The sequence below is a fragment of the Pteropus alecto genome, unplaced genomic scaffold (genome assembly GCF_000325575.1).
Source record: "Pteropus alecto unplaced genomic scaffold, ASM32557v1 scaffold251, whole genome shotgun sequence".
Lineage (NCBI taxonomy): Eukaryota > Metazoa > Chordata > Mammalia > Chiroptera > Pteropodidae > Pteropus > Pteropus alecto.
Genome location: NW_006431048.1, coordinates 2409918 through 2432596, shown reverse-complemented (window position 1 = coordinate 2432596; position 22679 = coordinate 2409918). Strand labels below are relative to the sequence as shown.

At 37.9% G+C, this 22679-nt stretch overlaps 1 protein-coding gene across 2 annotated transcripts in view; it reads right to left on the bottom strand.

The window, feature by feature from the left end:
- PARP15 (poly(ADP-ribose) polymerase family member 15) overlaps positions 1-20366 on the bottom strand; it is a 34038-nt gene extending 13672 nt beyond the window's left edge. For both annotated transcript variants that reach the window (XM_006905566.3, XM_006905567.3), the window contains exons 1-7: positions 20130-20366; positions 10818-10934; positions 7306-7542; positions 6031-6252; positions 4812-4890; positions 3444-3593; positions 921-983 (exon numbers count right to left, since the gene is read on the bottom strand). In XM_006905566.3, coding sequence (XP_006905628.1) covers positions 921-983; positions 3444-3593; positions 4812-4890; positions 6031-6252; positions 7306-7542; positions 10818-10934; positions 20130-20132 — 871 coding nt within the window. In that variant the 5' untranslated portion in view covers positions 20133-20366. The remainder of the gene's footprint in view (positions 1-920; positions 984-3443; positions 3594-4811; positions 4891-6030; positions 6253-7305; positions 7543-10817; positions 10935-20129) is intronic.
- Between the last annotated feature and the right edge of the window lie 2313 nt (positions 20367-22679).

The following is a 22679-nucleotide window of genomic DNA, read 5'->3' as shown; positions in this document are numbered from 1 at the left end:
TTCCACTGCTTGTGAGGCACTGTGCTTCCCTGTCCATGGGTTATTTTCTCCTGAATAAAGGATGTTAAACTCATTACTAAATTATTTTAGTTTTGTCATTTAACACGTTTCTTTCATTTGGCTGTTCCTGAGTTGTATCCTTTATAATATACTGGTAACTGTAAGGAAAGTGTTAACTGAGTTCTATGAATTGTTCTAATAAATTGTTGAACTCAAGAAGAGGTTTGTGGGACCCTCTGAATTTATAGCCAGTCAGTCAGAAGTACAGGTGGCCCCCGAGAATTAAAATGGTTATTTGAAGTAGGGGCATTCTTGTGGACGAAGCCCTTTAATTTATGGAATCTGGTGCTAATGCCAGGTAGATAGTGTCAGAATTGGAGAATTGGTTGATGTTAGAAAACACCTCAGACCTACCCAGGCTCCCGCATTCATACATAGAAGGATTAGAAATCTGCTACATGACGTGCTGTATGTAGAACAAGATTGAGAAAAGTAAAAAATAATTTGTAGAGCACTTAACAGTTTACAAATCTTTTTTTTACATTCCCTGTTCTTTCTGATCTCACAACCACCTGCGTGGCAGCCATTAACATATTCCTCATTAGTAGAACCATCTTACACATGAGAGAAACAAAGCTCTGAGAGGTTAGACAAAGTGCCCAGGATCCCTCAGTATGTGGTGGAGCCTGGATTATTAGGACCCAGGCTTGGGTTCTTTTTAATACTCAGGAAGGAAGAAACAGATGGGATGGTGAGATAAAGGACCTCTCCCCCACAGCTACCAAGTCATACCATCTAGGTCTGCTCTCCCAGCGAACCAACCTTCTTCCAAAGTGCTCACCATTTACTCCACCCATGGATTCTCTCACAGTGTTCTCAGCCCTCTAATTTTCAACAGGTTGTAGGCCTATTGATCATACCTAGTACAGCACATTCATCTTCCACAGCTTGTCCAGCGCCTTCTAAAATTGCTTTTGACACCCCTAAACAAGACATGTTAATGGTAAAAAGCATCAATTAAAATTCAATTCAGTGGTTATAGCTTCTGTACATTAGACTTCTGTTCAGTTCACCTTTTTTGTGCATAATCCACTGATGCTAACCTCCTCTCAAAAACTGCCTTTTCTATAGCGACCTTCATCCAATTGCTGATGAATAAACAATCTGATCCACAGTATGATGGCAATGCCCATGAGCTGAAAGTCTCCACTGTCTGCAGCTTTACTATCTCTATTTGTACAGGGATATTTTTGCTGTTATTTGATTTTTTTTTTGCATTCTATGCTTATTAGTTTACATTATATTGAATGGAAATATAAAAATAGAATTTATGATACTAATGAGATGCATGGATCTCAAAACTAATAAAACTGAACATTTTACTTAAGTTCTTTGATTTTGTTATCTAATTTTGTTTGGTTTGTTTTTTCACACTTAGACAAATAGTTGGCTGGCTTCAGTCGAATGAATTTTCATTTCAAGGCTGTAGCTTTATTACTTTGGTCACGTTTAATGACAGCTGGCTTGAGTGGTTGAAAACATGAACTTTGCATTTTGACAAACCGGGTCAGAATTGACTCCATCACTTATTATCTAGTATGAGACTGTTCCTTATCTGTAACACAGAGGCTGGCATGGTACTTCCCTCACAGGGTTGTATGAACATTAAAAGAGATAATGGATGAAAAATGCTTAGCACACAGAATCTGGCACACAGGAAATACTGGATAAATGTTCATTATTTTATGATCATTAAGACTGATCTAGCTCCACCTATCTATATCTATATCTATATCTATATCTATCTATCTATCTATCTATCTATCTATCTATCTATCTATCTATCATCTATCTATCTATCTAGCATCTAGCGTCATCTCTCTACCTATATCTCTTTGATTATGTGTGTGTTATAAATTATCTCTTTTTCAAAAACTCCTATTTTTTCAGTTCGTTTGTCTTGGTCTCTGACTTTGCAATGGTGGAGGTTTTCCTCAAATATCAGGTGATCTTTGTTAGTCCAGTCATATTTAAGAGTGGGTTTCTCAGTCAGTTCTTTCAGTTCCCCAGACGATCCTCCAATCTCATGTCTGGAGAGCATAAGCCCATCTGCTGTTCTGGGAGCCCCACAGGAAGAGGCTGGGCACTCACTGTTAAGTATAGAGACTTCACTGAAACACTATTTTCAGTCTAGCTCCCCATGTCATCTCATCTGTGCCTGGTATGTTAAGTCCAGGATCTCTCTGGTTCAGTTTCTCTAGAGAATAAACCTCCCACCTCTGGCCAGGAAAGCGCAAAGAAAGTTACTGGTGCACAGGATGGGGGATAGAATCAAGAGGTCTAAGTGCTACTGATACAGAATCTCATCCAATTCTGTTTTCATCTCTTTACTCGACCCCTGCCTTCCTTTTCTAAGGGCTGCCATTCTCTCCTACAGGTACAAAGTTTTCTCCACTCTATGTTGGTTATCTCTACTGGCTAACTGCTCCCCATCTTCTGAAAATATGTTGCTATCTCTTGTACATTGTTGTTTTCCCTCCAACTCTTTTTTTCTCTGTGGGTTTATACGCTTTTAATTCCTTCAGTGTTGCTTTGGAGTTTCAAAGAGGGCAGGGATAAATGCAAGATGTTCTATTTACCACGTTTCAGATAAATAATTAAATGTTCTTTATGTCTGCATTTTGAATGACTAATAAATTGGGTATTCTACAGATTCGCGTCTGCATAGTAAGTTCCATAATATTTTGCAATTTAGAAAATATTTAAATTTCTATTTCTATTTATGTTTTATCTTACACTTTTAATTTAAAAAGTAATGTTTTATAATACATAAATGAATGCATAATACATAATGTTTTATAAATGAATAGACATATGTGGGGAGGGCATGCTCAAAAGTGTTATATCAATGGGGGTGGTCAAACATTTCAGGGAAAATCAAGAAAGAGAGGTTGAATTTTGTTTTGGGTCAGTACAGTATAAAGAAGAGAAAAATTACAGGAGGTAAGATGTGAGTACTAACTGAGTTACATAAAAAGGGAAATAAACATAGAGGAACTTAAAGCTGATTAAATTGTAAGTGTGGAATTTTGATAGTTCAGAGCTAAAAAGGAGCTCATAGCCAACACTGACTAAGTACAATGCATCAGATACACCCCAACTTAATATCACTTTTATCCCCATCTAACTCTCCTTTGGTAAATAGGTATTTGGCAAGCAGAGAAACTGAAGTTCAGAGATGTTAAGTGATAAGTGGCATAGCTGGGATTCGACCCAACGATAAGTGGCATAGCTGGGATTCGACCCAGGTCTTTCTGATCCCAGGGCCTGCATTATTTTCTACAAACCTCTCCTTCTACTCAGGGCGACGTTAGCCACAACTTCCCTCCCAGACATTAGTCATGTTAATAGTTACAATCAAGTATATTGCTTAAATAAAGTACCTGATTTTAGATTAAACATCCTTGTTGTTGAATTTACAATAACATCTGCGCTTTCGTTGGTGATATCTCCAATAGCAACCTGGAAAGTAATCGCCCCAATTCTCATTTCATACGTTGTGAACTTATGGTTAGTGAGAGTCTTGAAGACACCTGAAAAGAAACAAGATGAATGAAAGACTAGCTAGCTCCTGAAAGAAGAACAGACATGACAGGGTCCCATTCTCTTCCCAGTTCTACTCTTTCTTTCTTCCTACACTCAATTCCAAACATTACCATGTCTCCTAGCCTGTTAAACTGCTGGGTGTTTTATTTTGTTTTTTAAAGAAAATTGGAAAACAATGTTTTGTGGCAGTAGGAGTATCTACATTTTCTCAGTTAAATAGGATGAAGCAGAAATATCAGATTGAACTATCTGTCTGCAAAAGTTGCTGTGGTGCCATGAAAAAGAAGGGGACAGTGCAAAGTGCACTCTCCTTTTATGCTGACATCTCTGGGAGATTTTGTTTTCAGCCTTATTAAAGTATGATTGACAAATAAAAGTTGTATATATTTAACATGTGCGATGTCAAGTTTTCATATATGTATACATTGTGAAATGATTGCCATAATCGAGCTAATTAACATACCCATCACCTCACAGAGTTACCTTCTCTGTGTGTGTGTGGTGAGAACACTTGCAAATTTCCAGCGTACAATAAATGATTATTAACCACAGTCCCTCTTCTATACATAAGGTCTCCACCGCTTACTCATAACTGAAAGGGAGATCTTCATCTTCTGGGAGATCCCTTTATTACAATTTTACAAAAGTCTCGGATTGTCTAGGTTATTTGTCCAATGCTAAACAACAGCTCGCTAACCAAACATGAGCTCTTCATGCAGCTTCACAGCCCACTGGAACAGCAATATCAAGGCCACTCTGAGGAAAATCCCTTTAACATGTTGGCATATTATTGTCCACTCTACACTCTGAAGCTTTACAACTTAGATGTGCCATTTCTACACATCCTTTAAATTCTTCAGATCTCCCTTTCCACAATTATACAGTGGCAACAGAATCACCTGCCCATGGTTAGGTTTAAATAATATAATACATACAAAAGCAATCAGTAAAGTTTAGTGTGCCATGCACATTTTAGTTATCTTTTATGATCATATCTTAGAAATTCTGGCCTCATTACCGATGATTTGGTCCTCAACAATAAAATTTATTCTTTGTGTGCCCAGATAATAGAACATGCTCTAACATTTCCTCTATCACTGATATGTTCTTCATGGGAATTTGCCTCTTTCTACTGGACTTCGATGAACACTGAAGGGCTACTAAACAAAGGGATATATTTCCTCAGCAGAACAACTTTACCAGACCTTGGGTATCTCCAACCCTGAGAATCCTGTCTTTCTTGGGATTTCTGCTCAACCGTCTAGTGAATAGATCTAAAAATGCCTGGGAATAGAAAGAAACATAGTTACTGACCATAACAATGGTCTGTAGAAATATCACTGAGCATCAGACATCAATTCAGAACAATAGTTCTCAACAGATTTTTTCTTACTTCAGAGAGTTTTTAGTCAAAAGGCTGTGATTCAACCTAGGCATTTTCTCAATAAACACCAGTGCTGATTTACATTATATCATGCTGAGACTACACTTCTATTCCCATCTTCCTGAGAATAACTAGGAACTCAGTAAACAAAATTGTATTTGGTATCTTTTTAAGTGCTAATGTTGGGAAGTTGTGGCAATTGCCCTTAAAGCCGGGTAATATTAACTACTTCTGCAACCAGTTTTGAAGCTTGCTATGTGCTAGAAACTTCAAATACATCCTCTCTTAATTCTCACAACAATTCTGAGAGGTAGTATCGCCATGCTCATTTTACACATAATAAAGCTGACATTCGAAGAGGTTACTTCACTCAACCTTTAAATGGCAAAATCAAGAAGATTCAAACCTAGCTGTACCTTTCTTCTTTGTACTCTTTTCTACTGTTTGTATTTTTGTTATGAGTATGCACAATTTATACAAAATCAATAGAATTTTTTCAAGGGTGAAAAATAAATTTTGATACCAGAATGGGCCAACCAGCTAAGGGACACTTTCTCAAGGAATGGCACCTGACAAGGGCAGTCCTAGTAGTAAGTGTGCTTTGACTGCTTCTCCACTACTAAATACAGTACTGGTATTTCTAGCTCTGAACCCTCATAGACTTGTAAAGACTGGCTCTATTCCATCCAAATAAGTAAATTCTTGAGATTTCTCTTATCTAGCTTTTTCTCTATAGATAAAGCCATGACTTAGCTTTCAATTAGACATTGTTAAAATGTCTGGACTTTTATGCCCACAACTTTCTATTTCTTTCTAAAAATTTATTTATTACAGATTATATTGTCTTTTGATAAACTGTCTAACAAGGCTTGTATGTGTTATCAGTGTTGCCTCATAGTTAAGCCATATGACAACCCCCATCAGCAACCAACACTTATGGGAAAGAAAGTAAAAAATGCTCTTATTTTTAGATCTATAAAGACATCTGATTGCACTTAAGTTCACTTGCCAGAATGACCAGAAGAGATATGTAATCATACCTGACAGCCTTCATCATCATCTAAATGTACCAGAAAGTGAACTTCTTGTAAGATTTTCATCCATGTACTGTTACTGAATTTGAACACTTCTAAAAGGATTAGTTTAGCAAAAACAGCTTTGGGGAATCCCAAATTTCCTGTTCCAATCATGGGAAATGTGATTGATGAGAAAGATAGTTGTTCTGCAGTTGTCAAACATTTTTTGATTATATTTGCCATGATCTGAAATGTACAAAATACATTTACATAAGTTAGGGCTCAAGTTGGTAGAAAACAGAAAGAACTGTGGCTCCAGCGACGCTGACTAGGCCCTCTCTGTTATCTTTGGCTTTGTCAGGGCCTGGGAAGTCAGAAAGGGAAACCAAGAAGAGGGAGAGGACTTTCCAAAAGACTTTCCATGATTCAAATTCATGCGGAAGGGGAGGGTTCAACAGCAGGGGAATGCTTACATAAACAATGGTATCTCCATTGAAAGCAAAATTCATGAAAAGTTTTAAACAACATGGGAAATGTTATATTAAGTAAAAAAAAAAAAAAAAAAAAAAAAAAAAAAAAAAAAAAAAAAAAAAAAAAAAAAAAAAAAAAAAAAAAAAAAAAAAAAAAAAAAAAAAAAAAAAAAAAGCCAGGTCGAAAAATGTTTGGAAGGAAATCTCAACTAAGAAATAAATATGCATAAAATTGACTTGAAGGAAATACAGTAAAATGTTAACCAAAGTTATCTCTAGGTAGCTAGATTATAATTTTTATTTCTACTTTTGTAGTTTCTGTATTTTATGTGATATACATATATTACTTTTATATTCTAAAAAATAAATAAATAAAGTTGGGAGTAGAGGTGAGAATTAAAAGGGCACTGACCCTGTTCATTCTTCACCATGGCTCTGGCCACACCTCTTAGTTATATTATAGGATTATTCCACTAATCTTTAGACACCACTCCTGGAGAACCCCAATGATTGTTATTACATTTAAGGGTCAATTATGCTGAAATAACTGGTTGTAAGGGACTCTTAATGCAAAGTAATAAAGATTTCAATAAATGGGCAGGGTTCAATCAAGCTAGTGTTTTTCAACTTTGTTGTTGGGACTTGTATATGCCTTGAAGAACACTTAGCAACATCCCTGGCCTCTACCTCCTAGCTACCAGAAGCAATTGTAATAAGCCACATGCCTTCTACAGGATAAATTCACTTTGGTTGAGAACCACAGATCTATACCATGCCAGAAGATTACTAAAACTACCAAATGAAGTGGAGAACTAAGGACTTCTTTTACCTGCCAAGAAGACCCAGCTCCATTATTCCAGTCTGGAGCCACAACATGGAGCACAGCTTTACAGTCCAGATTGCAGCCACTTGTCATGAATATGCTACCCACTTCCTCCTCTGTTTCCTCTCTGGTGGCATCTAACTCTTTCTGGAGCATGGGACCAGCTTTCTGCAAAAGAGCCCGAGATAGTGATCCTCCTCCAAGCTGAAGATCCGTGGGAACAGTGTTGACAATGACATCGGCCTTAAGGAAAACAGCAACAATTTGTTAGAGGTTCAATCAATACATAATTATTGGGCATCTATGACTTGCTAAGTATTGTGGAGTAAAGCACAAGATAGATATATTTTGCCTCTCATACTGACCTGTCAGCCCTTCCCTCAAGGAGCTTACAATTTATTGATAGTACTTAGACACCATAATGAGGTGAGTCCCCAAACTTGGAAATTAAAGAAATACATTAGCCACTAGTGTCATGTTAACATGTAATGAGTGAGCAGACCTATGAAAATGAGTGAAACAGACTAGAGACCCAGAGAGACAGAAAAAAGGGAAAGTAGTGAAAGGCAGAGGCAGAAAGAGGAAGATGGTGAGACAGACTGAGACAAAAACACAAAAAGAATGAGATAGACTGAAGAAAAGAAAGAGAATTGCTTTTAGGCTGGCAGGAACTGAAAGTAATTGTTCTGACTTTATTAATATACCAAAAGAAAGAATGGAAGCGGTGTGGGGTCGGGGGACGGGTAAAGGGGGGCGGATCTGGTCATCTCCAAAGGCCTAGACAAAGCAAGGTCGCTGGAGTGAAGGTACTCAGTGTCCATTCAGGCCTGTCCAGGTACATGGAGTTATCCAAAGTCTGTGCTGAGGCCATCTCTTTGGAGAGATGGGGTCATTGCCAGATGTCCATAGATATAAGACATCCAATTCATCTAATTTGATTTATTCCAATTTTGGGTTCAAATTTGGAGCGGAGATGATCTGATACAGTGGATGTTGAATATTCTGGTTCCTCGGGGATTTTTTCCTCGTCGTAAATTAAAAGGCGTCTATGTCTCTGGGCCACATTACAGTTTCATTTCTCACTCCGCCAGTAGTTGGCGCAAACTTATCTCTGGGCCTGAGAAGCTCCCGGCCGGGGCAAGAGTGAGCGGGTCTTCCAAAGAAACTAGATCCAGCTCGCTTTCACCTCATTCTCATTTGTGGCCTCACTCTACTTACTGATTCCTACACTGTTCGGGGAAGCAATATATTAACACATAAAAGTAAAATAATCTTAATGTTTAAATCAGTTCAAGATAATCAAAAGAAACTGTGTTAAATATACAATTATTAATTGCTATCAAATTTTTTTAAAAAGTAGGCATCATTTAGATGGACTGTTTAGTAAAATCTTTACAAAGATGATAAGGGATATAACTGGGACAGGTAGAAAGGTGGCGGTAAGGTGTTCTAGGTGGCTGAACATCTAAGAAAACAGAATTGGGAAAGGTCAGCAAATCTTCCGATTTAGCTAAAGGGGAGTTTCAATAGTGAGAGACAGGGCTGGAAAGAGATTTGGGGCCAGATGACAGAGGACTGCGAAAATCCACATTTTTATGAACTTTATCCTATAAGCAATAGGAAACGCCTGATAAAACAATGTTTTTGCAATATGAATTAAACAGCAATGTAGAGGACAGACTGGAGAGTGAAAGACTAAAGATAAGGAGGCGAGGCTAAGAGGCGATGTGGGGGCGCTGAAACAAAAGTTGAAATGGCAGGTACATGAGATGTTGTAAAAGGAGGCTTGAGAACTAATTCGACAGGAAAAGGAATTCAGAGAAGAAAGAGTTTAAGAGGATTCCAAAGTTTATATAGCATAATCAAAAGGTGAGAGTAGGTACCCTGACATGAGTCAGAGAGAATTTAATAATCAACAGACTATGTAAAGACCTCGGTTTCCTTGTCTATAAGATAAGGGTAAGTATTATCTATCTCAATTAGATTGTAGTACTAATTTAAAGTGGTAGTAAAATTTGTAGTAAAATTTAAAGTGGTCTATCGTAAGTGGATAATGATAACAGCTATCATTTTCTATCTTTACTATGTGCCAAGAAGGTGCTAAGTGCTTTATATATGAATTATATTATTACAACCTCATGACAACTTTAATATCATCATCATCTATATTTATAAATAAGGACATTGAGGCATAAGAGGGTTGTTGACCAAATTCGGTGGCTGGTCAATGGTAGAGTGGTCTTTGAACCCTGCCAGAACTGGCTTTAGAGTTGGTCTGTGTAAACACTACACTATGTTTACTCCTAGAGTGAAAAAAGAAACTTACTGTACTTTTAGGTCATCCAGTTCTTTTCTGGTCCGATTATATTCACCATCAATTTCATAACAGTCAGCTACAGAGCTCATTATTACTGGTAGCTGTGGCAATTACATTTCTCAATGCAAATTAAATAATTCTAATTCCAGTTTTACAAATAAGTCTCTCGAGTTTGATTAGTGTTAGATCGAGTCTGGATAAAATGAGAAGATTCAACTTCTCAACCTGCAGATCTGAGTACAAGGTCCTGAACCCGTGTGACAAAGGAGTCTAAGGACTCTTTATTCTAGAGAACACGGAGAAACTCATTGCCTTCTTTCTGCCATCTCATTAGTAGCAACAAAAGCAAAGACTATTTCCAGTAGCTCATAATTCATAAGAGTCTCCAAATTTCTCAGAAATATTCTCTTTCCGTTAGTCTTAAATGTGTGCCATCTGAAGATAAATAGCACGTGTAAAATGGTGGGGGCTATAGAATTCTAAAGAAGACTCCAATTCAGTAATTCTCAGTCCTACCTGTGTATCAGAATCACCTGGAATGCTTTCAGAAACTACTGACACCTAGACCACATACCTGACCAAATAAAATCAGGATCTCTAGTGGTGGGGCCTGGGCATCGATATTTTTTAAAGTTTCCCAGATGATTCTGATGTGCAGCCAGGATCGAGTTTCATGGATGTCAATTACAGACAGAATAAAGGGCCTGCATCTCCAGCCCTCTGGTGATTCCAAGGAAAAGTAAGCAATAGAAGGAAAGGGGCAGGCCAGAGCCAAGCTAAGCGTTTAGCACCTGCACTGATAACCTTTCTTCCTCCTCATTCTGCCTGTGTCCCAGAAAGTGCTCAGGCAGGAGCAAAAGGGTGTATTTGTAAAGGGTGATATTATAATGTGATATATATATGTCTTCCATAATGCTGATGGAACAGGACAGGAAAGCAAAACTGGGTTGAGAGTAGGTCAAGATAAATTATAGAGAAATAAAAGAGGTGGATTTGTACAACCTTGTTTGTGGTTAAACTTGGATCTCTCCACGTGAGTACACGTGGAAGAATGTAGCAGATGGTAAGTATAGCCCTGCATGAACCTCAGGTAGGTTTAACGTCTCAAATTTATATGATTTTAATCACTGATATGAAATCACAGAACCAGTTAATTAGACCCCATTGTTTCTCTGCAGTTTTACTAAATTGTACCACTTACACAGAAATATAAAACATCTCCACTTATCAACATGAGGTTCAGACCTTCTTTGGTTTGAGTTGAGGCTAGAACATTTCTGTTTGAAAGACCATCTTTCCAGCTGACTTGGTCTCCTGACTGTGAAGAAAACAGTAAAAAATATTACCAGGCAATGCTATCTGAAGACTTTCTTCATAGATATTTAAACAGAAAATAACTATTAGATTTCACAGATCTCTTTAACTCAACTTATAACCAACTCTAACATTCAAAAGCAAATAATTTATTTTCACAATGTTTGAGTATCGATTATATTTAATAACCCAAATGCCAATGAGCTCTTTTACTTATCCCTCCAAGAATCTTAGCTTAGCAGACCCTGTCCATATCCCCTGGCTTTTATTATTTAAGGGCAACCTGGTAATATTTCCAACTCTATTTCTTGCCTGAAGACTTTCTGTACGTAGTGCCAAAGGTTGCTTTGCTTGTCAGTGTAGCAGAGAGGAAGTGCAGGTAAATTAAGCCACCCTCCCTCCCCTCCAAGCCTTCATCCAATGATTGACAGGAGCTGGTGTAAACCACCCCAGCAAACTCACCTCCCAGATGCACTCTGAGTTTCCCCAGTGGGATTAAGTGGTAACTGATTTGGTAACACACCCCTACCAGTGTCTTTTACTTCCCTATTTAGATCACTTGCACTTGAATCTGTCTCAGGTCCTCTTCCGGGGGAATCCACACTAAGACGCACCCCTGAATTCTCCACAATAATGCATTTGCTGTTTGACTAGTAATCAGTCATGGAATTTTAGAATTTAAGGCATCATTTCGCATCATCCAGCACAGAAATTTATTTCTCCTAAAAAAGAAACTAGTGTGCAAAGACATGAAGCCATTTGCTTAAAGTCAAACTACTAGCTCATGAAAGACACAATACTGAAATCTGATCTGCACAGAAGAGGAACCCATCTACCTGATGGTATTCACACACTTAAAAATGGTAAAAACATGGCACATCACCCCCCACACCTGTGACAGACATTATTCACTGATATCAGCACTCTTTCAATCTACTCAGATACAGTCTCAGAATCTTTCTCAACACAGAGCTCAAGGCAACAACTATCATTTGATCAATGATAACCCATGAAGTGAAATGTATTTTCCATGTCCTATCTAACCAAAAAGGATATGAATTTTCTTTGGTTTAACTAGTCTTAGAGAATTTTTCACTCTACTTTCCGTAACAAACAGAAAACTCCAGAGGGTCTAGGAATGGGCTTCTTGATCAATTTTTTTCACTTGCTCAGGAATTTCATTCTTCACTTTGTACTCTCCTGCATGTGGTCTGGTATGTGTGGTGAAAGCATTTTCAATGACCTCTTTCTCTGAAAATTCCTTGGGTATAGACTCTTTCAAAGCACTGATGTGAAGACTAGAAAACCTTCCAAAAGAACCAGATATATTCTCTGTCAAATTTTGTTTTTCCTTTTCAATGTTAGGTTGGTGTCTTTAACAGTGTTATAAATTTTTTACGACCCATAAATGACCTATTATTAAAACCAGCTTCTTGAACATATTGATTCAAAATCCTATCATCCTCTAAGATGTTTTTTATGTCCTCCCATACTGCTAGCTTCACATTCAACTTGGTGACTTAATATTTAGACACTATATGAGAATTTTTTAGAAACATCTTCTCTCCGGGTCTTGATGACATTGACCTTTGTTTTTCCTTGAGTGAGTTAGGTAGCCGCAGACTTGACTGTTACCTTCCAGCCCCTTACAGCTGACTTGGGGCCATATTATCTTAAAGTGGCCCTTCTCCTTTTATAATTTAGCATTCCAATTGGCTAATGCTTTCTCTGCAAGATTCTTCCGTATGAGACGATTCAACACCACCAGGAATGATGCTATCAACTTTCTCAGGCTTCTCCCTTCTATACAAGACGATGTCCAAAGACACATAATAGGGAAACACAGAGATGGGCCTTTTATTGAAGACAAAGCTTTTTGGTCAAGTAGGTGTCCATCACTAAAAAACAAAAAATAAAATATAAAATGTAGATATCATTCGGATAAATCTTTGGCACAGAAAAAATCTTGATATTAATGAGACTGAAATACGGTGTGTCTACCTAAAACGGTACCACTGTCAAGCAGCTCAATGAAAGATGTGCCCTTCATGATCGCACTGGAGCTAATCCTCACCTAATGAACAGGTCTATTCCATTCATGTTTACTTTGCAGTGAAGTTTTGTAAATTTAATCTGATTTTTCCGTTGACTTTCATTATAATATTGGAGAGGTGATTTTTTTTTTCTGAAAAAATCTGGCCCTTAGAGATACAATAGATACAAACAATAATGCACGAGCAATTCAAAATAAACTATTAGAAGTAAAGCCGGCACCATTTTATTTATTTATTTTTTTTGCCAACACCATTTTTAAAGGAATAGTTATATAGTCAAAATTATTAAAAACCAACCATGTGCTATAATCAAAAGAGGTCATAAAATTAGGTCAGATTCTCTAGAAGCAGAGCCTGGGAGAGGGATTCAGGTGCTATGATTTATTAAAGTTGTGCTCTCAGGAGAAACATGTAGAAAGTGAGAGATGAAGGTAGAGAATGTGGTTTAGCTTAAGTCTAGCTTCTGCCTGATCCTGCAAGGAGCTCTGGAATATATAAATTGCATCACAGTATTGTCCTAACTTTGAGATAAGGGAGCTGGGATCTTGTATCTCTATACCAGTCAGTTTTTGTCTATGGGCCATCCTAGTTTGGAGATGAATGTAAACTCCCAGGCACCTCCAGTTTCCAGACATTCAGTCTCCCAAAGATAATCCTCTAGAGAAGGTTGTGAGTCCTTCACAGTAAGACATACAGCAGTAGCATTATAAGTGCACCTAATAAATAAAAGAGACCCCAGGGCATCTGGGAGAGACACCAAAGGAAAGGAAGAGCACTTACGAAAGTCCAAAGAATAACTGCATAAGTTTGAGAGAAAGAGAATGTGATTTAGTGGTGAAATCATGTGAAAACATCTAAGAGATTTTGGTTGACAGTAAACTCAGTATAAAGCAAAAGTGATGTAGCTGTGTTTGAGGGGGGAAAACGGTCACTAAATGTTGGCAAGGATGTGGAGCAACAAGAACTCTCATTCATTGCTCGGGGAATGCGAAATGGTACAGCCACCTTGAGAGAAAAAACTAAGTATATTCTTACAAAACTAAATATACTCTTACCATATGATCCAGCATTTGCTTTCCTTGATATTTACCCAAGTGAGCTGAAAACTTAACATTTACAGAAAACCTGCACATGAATGTTTATAGCAGCAATATAGCTTTATTCATAATAACCAAAATTTGGCAGCAAGCAAGATGTCCTTTAATAAGCAAATGGATAAATAATTGTAGTACTTCCAAAAAATAGAATATTATTCAGAGATAAAAAAGAAATGAGCTATGAAGCTACGAAAAGGCAGGGAGGAAATTTGAATGCCTATTGCTAAGTGAAGGAGCCAGTCTGAAAAGCTACATTTTGCATGACTCTAACTATATGACATTCTGAAAAAAGGCAAATCTATGGAGACAGTACAAATATCAGTGGCTGCCAAGGGCCTGGAGGAGGGAGGGAGCAATGAATAGGTGGAACACAGAGTATTTTTAGGCACTGAAATTATTCTGCATGAAACTGTAATTATAGACACAGAACATTACACATTTGGCTTAACATATAGAACCATATGACACAAAAAATGAACTCCAATGTAATGGACTTTAGTTAATAATAATGTATCAATACTTATCATCAGTTGTAACGAATATACTATAATAATGCAAAACGTTAATATTAGAGAAAACTGGGGTAAGGGGGAATTCTCTTTACTTTCTGCTCAATTTTTCTGTAAACATAAAAGTGCTCTAAAAATAAAATCCATTCATTAGAAAAAATATAATGATGAGATTTGGGGCTATAAGAGCAACATAGCAACAAGAATGTGCATGATGAAAACCCTATTCTACTTTTCATTGGTGAAAACAGGCAACCACTAGAGTATTGTGCTTAGTTCAAGGTGCCAAACTTTGCAAAGGGATTACTTACTATGTTCAGAAGAGGGAAACCAATGCTGTAAAAGGACTCTACACCACATTACATGAGAATATATAAAAGGAAATAAGTATATTAATCTTAATATACTTATAAAGATATAAAGATAATGGGTGAGGTGGGATGCAGAAAGAGGGGGAATTCTCTTTACTTTCTGCTCAATTTTTCTGTAAACATAAAAGTGCTCTAAAAATAAAATCCATTCATTAGAAAAAATATAATGATGAGATTTGGGGCTATAAGAGCAACATAGCAACAAGAATGTGCATGATGAAAACCCTATTCTACTTTTCATTGGTGAAAACAGGCAACCACTAGAGTATTGTGCTTAGTTCAAGGTGCCAAACTTTGCAAAGGGATTACTTACTATGTTCAGAAGAGGGAAACCAATGCTGTAAAAGGACTCTACACCACATTACATGAGAATATATAAAAGGAAATAAGTATATTAATCTTAATATACTTATAAAGATATAAAGATAATGGGTGAGGTGGGATGCAGAAAGATATAAAGATAATGGGTGAGGTGGGATGCAGAAAGCAAGATATGATAGTTGTTCTTAAAACAGTTGAAGGGCTGTCTTATAAAGCAGTGGTCTCCAACCTTTTCAGCACCGGGGACCAGTGTTCCTACGAGAATCTAATGCCTGATGACATGAGGTGGAGCTAATGAGGTGATGCTAGCTCTGTGGAGCAGCTGCAAATACAGTTGATGCTTTGCTTGCTTGCCCACAGCTCACTCACTTCCTGCTGTGTGGCCAGGTTCCTAACAAGCCACGGACAAGTACCAGTCCGCAGACACAGGGGTTGGGGACCCCTGTTATAAAGGAGTTATTTCTACAATTCTAAAAGGAAGAACAAGAATTGATAGGTAGAACTGCACTAAAATATATTTGGGCTTAGTATAATGCTATTTTTCAAAAAATAATTAGAACTGTCCTAAGGAGAAGAACATTTATTCTTAACTGAATTTGCTAGCCTATTTTCAAATACATTTTACCCAGTAGAAATAGCTTATTACAGTATTCTTATGTCAGAGGTGATAACAATATCAGAATGAAGGACACTGAACTATTTAAACATCATTTAATAATGGCTCTTATCCTTGTATCAGCTGAGACATATAGCTGTCTAAAACACCATTCATATCTATTCTGATCAAGTTAATAACTGTGCTTTCCAATTTTTTCTAATTTGATAATTGTAATAGCTTTATTTATTGAATATCTGTTATGTGTCAAATGTTTCACAAATATTTTACAAATATTATCCTATTTAATTTAACTTTCACAATGACCCTGTGAGATAGATTTTTATCTCCACTTTTTAAATGAAGAAACAGAGGATCAGAAAGTAACTTTGTCATTGCTATCCAGCTAGTAAATTCTATAAGAATTTAAATATTTACTTTTGGGACTCTAAAGGCCAGTGGTGCTCTCGAATTTCTATATAGAAGTCTTAGGTGTGACAATCTGGCTAGAAGTAGGGGGTGATGAAGGGAGTTTGTCTTGAAGCTATATTTTCTTGGACTGTGTAAGTAAAAAGGTGCCCAGTGATCCCTACCTCTTGGTAATCACGACTTTGTATAGTCTTCTTCCATATTGTATCAAGATTGGTTTGTATAACCACTAGTATATGGCAGAAGTGAGGTTATGCAACTTCCGAGGCTAGGGTTACGAAAGTACTGCAGCCCTCACTCCCACCCCATTCCCTCTCTTCCTCAGATAACTCACTCTGGGGAAAGCCAGCTGCCATGTCATGAACAGTCCTACAGAGAAGCTCTCATGGCAAGCAAACGACATCTCTGGCAGCAGCCATGTGAGTGAGCTTAGAAGCAGACTCTTCCCCCATCAAGCCTTCAGATGACTGTAGCCCAGCTAACATGTTGATAGCAACCTCATGAGAGACCCTGAGCCAGAATCACCCAGTTAAGCTGCTCCAAAATTCCTGACCCACAGAAAGTATGAGATAATAAATGTTTGTTATGTAAAGCTATTAAGTTTTGGGGTAATTTGGTATGCAACAATAGAAAGCTAATACAGATTATATGCTTATTTAGAATGGCTTGAAGAGGCAGGCTGGCAGAGATAGTGGGGAATAAAGTTGCAATCCCTACCCCCTAACCCTTTGTGTCAAAGTCATTGCTGAAAGCCAACCTCTAATCACTATGTCAGTGATATGAATTTTAAAAGTCCTAACAAAAATTTGTTATTTGTGTGTGTGTGTATGCATATATATAAATAGAATAGAAAACAGTGCATCAGTTCCTTAGCAAGAAATGCATATGTTGCAACAAAACTTTGTTTTCAAATTGCAACGTGTGTTTTTGTTTTCATACAAAGTATGGGTTAGGATAAAAAATATATATTTTTTATGGTGCACTGTGATTAAAAAAAGAATTTATAAAATGTTCTCTGTATTGCACTCTATAACATTCTGCCTCCTAAATTGTTTTTGTTTTTTTTTTTTTCACTTCACTAATGGCTGGAGTGCAGACTGAGGCTCTTAGCCAACCTAATTTGCACATGTCATCTCCAGAAACACTCAATGTGCTTAAACATTAACCATTTACCAGAGTATAACAACAAACTGTTTTTTAAAAAGTCTCTCCAAATATCAACAGTAGCATTAATGACTAGGTGACAAGTTAAATTTTACTACTCTGAATGCAGATGTCAACTTCCACCTATCCTACATTGCCATTATCAGTGACCTCCATTTGAGATTATTTTGGGAACGTGGATCAACGGTTACCTCTTCAAATGAAATTGAGTATGTGCAGCCATGTTGTAAGCTGATAATAGCAATAATGATTGTAATACAATATTGTTTCCTAAATCTAATCCCTCTCCATCCCCCTGCTAACTTCACTATATCTTGGTCTCTATTTGCACATGTAATTATCATAAAAATAAAGTCCTATGACTATTAAAACTCACCGGAAATTTGAAGACGCATGCACAATGATTAAGAAAATATACTCAGAAGTCAGAATGTCTAATTTGAAATTCTGACTCAAATACTTATTAGCCGTGTGACTGCGATCAAGTCATTTAATTCCCTCTAAGCCCAGATTTCTTCACCCGTAAAATGCAGACAATAATAGCACCTATCTCCTAGTGCTATATGTTATGAGGTAAAGTAAGAACTTGGCATAGTGCCTTGCATAGAGCAAGAACTTGATAAATGTTACCTATTAGTAGTACTAGAAGTAATAATACATATTTCCTCGCAATTCTCTCACTGGAAGTTAGAAATAACACATAACACAACTCTTAAAGAAGACCCATGTGGGATGCTTGGACTCTCAAAGAGGATACAATCACAACTTGCAAATAAACAGTTAAAAGCTATTGTCTGTCTTACCAGTATTTCTGAGAAAAGCGATGACAGCAACTTTAGTACTGGATATTACTTCCACCCTGAAGTCCACATTGGCTTCTGACAGGCCACTGATCGATTCCAAAAGCCTATTCTCTGTCATGGTGTCTTGGATATTATAAAATGCAACCAACACGGAGGCTTTCGAAGGATCTTTTGAAAAGTCATCTATTTCATCCACTTCTATTTCATCCACTTTATTCACTCTTCTGAAAAGTATTACTTTTGTCCTGAAGTCTTCCAATTTAGCAATTTTTTAGGGAGACAGAACACTTAAGATATTAGTTTTCATATCTGATTTGAGATTTGAAAGGCTTTGATCTTTATATTATTTTCTGATGTTTTAAATACTTTGGAAGAAAACAGATTTCCCTCACTGCCTTATTTTAAAAAATAGTAACTCTTTGGCTAAATGATTGTGAAATCGGAGTTACTCACCAAATCACAGGAAAATAAAACTAACACACATGACAGTAAATGATGGTGCTCATCCACTGACATCAATTAATAAAGCTACAACTTGTTACTGAAAAGAAAGATGTTTCTGTTACTGCACAATGAAAGGGCAATCTATAGAAATAACCAAAACACAAAAATGCCGCCTATTTACCAAGAAGATTGGGTATGGGTAGACATTGATAGACATCATAGAAAGAATACAGACTTACGTCCATTTTTCATTGTTTTTAACCCTTGAAAGGGGGCCAATTTTGCTATAAACTGAAAACTGCTCTAAAACATAAAGGTGGTATATGGGAACTCTCTGTAATTTCCACTCAATTTTGCTAGATATTTAAAACTGCTCTAAAAAATAAAGTCGTATTTTAAAAATACATCTTTAAGTAATAATCACAAAACTAATAGTTCTAAATTAAGAATAGATAATAGGACAAGAAGTAGAAAAGAAATTCCAGAAATAAGCCTTAATCTATCATAAAGTTTAACATATAAAGTATTAAGAGGAATAAAAAAGTGAAGACATGAATCATAATTTAATAAATATTGTTGGAAACATTGGTTTTCATTATGAAGACAATTAGATATCAATTAATACCTCATAATGAACACCCAAACACAATAATATTAACTCCTGATTGGTTACAAATGTTCACTTTACTCCACAAGTAGTAGAACAAAAGTTTCATATTTATTTAGCTAATTTGTATTAAGGCGAAAATTTTTCAACTAATGAAACAAAATAGAAGATCTACAGATAGTGATTTAAATGGATTCACATAATCGGATGTCGAGACAACCGGATACCATTTGGAAAAATAAAATAAAATTAGATTCATTCCTCATACCCTACACAAGAATAAACTCCAAATGTATCAGAGTTCTAAATATAAAAAGTAAAGCATTACATATAGAAAAAAAGGCTAGGCAACGATTACCTGAATGTTGGGAAAAGCTTTTAAAACATGACTAAAGTCCAGATGCAATGAAACAAAAATTAGTAAATTTTACTACATAAAAGTAAAAAACGTTTGGATTGGGGGCGGGGGGGGGGGGAAGCCACCATAAGCACACTCAAAAGACAAACGACGAATTGAAGGGAAATATAAATAACCTATATCACAGATAAAAGACCAATATTTCTAATTTATAAGAAACTTTTAAAAATTGAGTGGGAAATTCCCAAACATTCTGTGGAAAAAGACGCCCCGCACTCTACTCTCTTCCGTGACAAGTCAGAGTGGTGAGCGCCTCCCTAGAGGGGAAGGTTCTGAAGCACTTGGGGGTCTCTGCGCAGAGAGAGACCTGTGTTGCAGAGAATCGCGCCTGCGCCTGGAGAGTCAGCCTTGGCGCCCCTCCTATCCCCTACCCCTAGCGCCCCTCACCATCCTCCCGGCAGATGAGCGGCAGGAAGCGGGGCGGGCTGCCCGGCTCCTGGTCAACCTCACGCTCCCGGTCGCCGGACCTCTTCAGGCTCTGGAAGAACACCTGCAACTTGTGTTCCAGTTCTTCAGGGGAGGTCAGGGCTCCAGAGCCCCAGGCCTCTCAGACCAGCAGCGGGGGGCTACTCGCTGCCATCCTCAACTCTGACTGGTCTGCTCGCACTGCCAGCCCGCCCCACCCAACAGGCTTGTGCCTAGACCTTTCGCTTTCATTTCTGTGAAAACTGATTTTGCTGTAGGTTACAGTCTTGAAGTAGCAAACAAGAACTGCCTAGGATTTCTGAAATCCTTTTGGGGCAGGTGTTACTGTCAGTCAAATTCTGGGCCAAAGTCCTGGGCTCTAGAGTTCATAGAGTAACGTCCATCGATGGTATCTACAATAGGCATAGCCATAACTGCTTCACAGTATTGTTGTGAGGATTAAATGAGATGAAATTTGTAGAGTGCTTGGCATATATTTTAAAAATCAGTATTAGCTCCCCTGTCTCCTGGGCATCCCATTCCTACCTACCCTCTTTTTTTACTCATCTTCAGAAAAATATGCTGGGTCCTTTTATGCACACTAAGACACGGCTGGAATCAGGTCTAGTCTGACAAGACATTTAATTTAATTCAGCCAATATGTATTGAAGGCCCTTGATATGCCTGGCGTTGTGTTAAGATTACAAAGCTGAATTGAACACAGATGCCTTCTCTCTGGGGTAAGGATGGAAATAAGAAGAGGGAAACAAAAAAAAAAGACTAGTACACATTTACCTGGTGTATCATGAAAGGTCCTGGCAGAATATAGATGATACACTCAAAACGGGTCATTGAAGACAGTTTAATAGAGGAATTACTTAGGTGTGGGCTCAGGGTAAAGAGAAATCAGTAAGAAATGGTGAAGCAGCCCCACTTTCCCCTTATCATCTAGGCTGAAGGGCAGGGCATACACTGAGCCTAGTCAGGGCCATAACTACGGGAGAGAGCCAATTCCACGGGAACCATGGCTGATTTGGGGGAACAGCCCTGCCTCCTACCCTCTAATCTCTTGCTGGTAACTCCCATTGCTGAACCCAGCCAGTAAACAGAGGACACAGGAATGGGGTTGCTGCAGTTCATAGAGGCCAGTGCCCAGCACCACCCCAAGGCAAAAAGCTGAATAAGTGGATTTTGATATCACATCTGCATTGATAGAGACATATACAAATTATCAGGAACACAGGGAAAGAAGTGATTCATAATTCGGTGACAAGAGTGGAGGAAAGTTCCTATAGCAGGAGGTTTCGAAGAGGTGGAGAGGCATTCCAGAGAGAGAACACACAGAGCGAAGGCCAGAAGAATAAAAGTATAGAAAAGCTGGCAGTCTGGTGTGAATAGCTCATAGGGGCTTGGTGGGGAGGAAAGGACATGGGGTGAGCAAGCAGAATGAGAAACTCCTGATGCCATGCTGTGGAATTTTATTTTCTAGGCCAGTGGTCCACAAAATGGGTCCACAGACTACCAGCAGCAGCAGCAGCACATGGGAACTTAGAAATTCAAATTCTTGGACCCAACTTCACACATACTGGGTCAGAAATTCTGGGATGAGTTTCAGCAATCTGCATTTTATCATGCCCTCCAACTGACTCTGACACAAGATCAAGTTTGAGAAGCACTGCTCTGGGCATCAGGGGGTCACTGAAGACGTATCGTCAGAGGACAGATGAGATCAAAGCTGATTTTTTTCAAAAGGTAATTTGCAGTGGAAGGAGGAAGAAGTTGGAACAGAGAGAGTTTTTAGTGGGTATTTTCATCATTCTGGTGAGAGAGCTATGAAAATTCTAACTATGAAAAAGGGGAGGCAGAACTGGTGACTATGGACATGTGGGACAAGAGAGAGAAGCCAAAGGTGCCACTAAGACTACGTTTTAATGTGCTATAACTGTAATATATTTTATGTTGTCCGTTGTTTTCCCAGGAAATAAAACCAAGTATTCTCCTTTACAAATTAGAGCATTTAAACAAGATGATTTCTTCAGTCTTTTCAACTCCTACGCCAAGTAAATAACGCTGCTGGGTGACCTGCTGTGTCTTTTTAAGACTCTTTGTGAGGCAGTGGCTATCTGTGACGTGATTTTTAAGAAATACGTATTTGGTCTTTGTCCTTGTTTCTGGCACAGAGCTCCTAAGATCCTTGGAATTTCCTGAAAGCTGAGAGTGATAAAGATGTCTTTTATGTTACTGAGGTGGCTTATATTAATGAGGCGACTAAGGATGGGGGTTGGTTTCCAGAGGATTAACCACAAGATTAGAGAGTTGGCACTTTCAGTCCCACCCCTCAACCTCTGGGAGAGGTAGAGGGGCTGGAAATTGAGTTCAGTCGCCAACAGCCAATGACTTAATCGATAATGCCTATGTAATGAAGCCTCCATAAAAACCCAAAAGGACAGGGTTCAGAGAGCTTCTGGGTTGGTGAACAAGGGGAGGTGCTGGCAGAGTGGCAGGCCTGGGGGGCATGGAAGCTCTGCACTC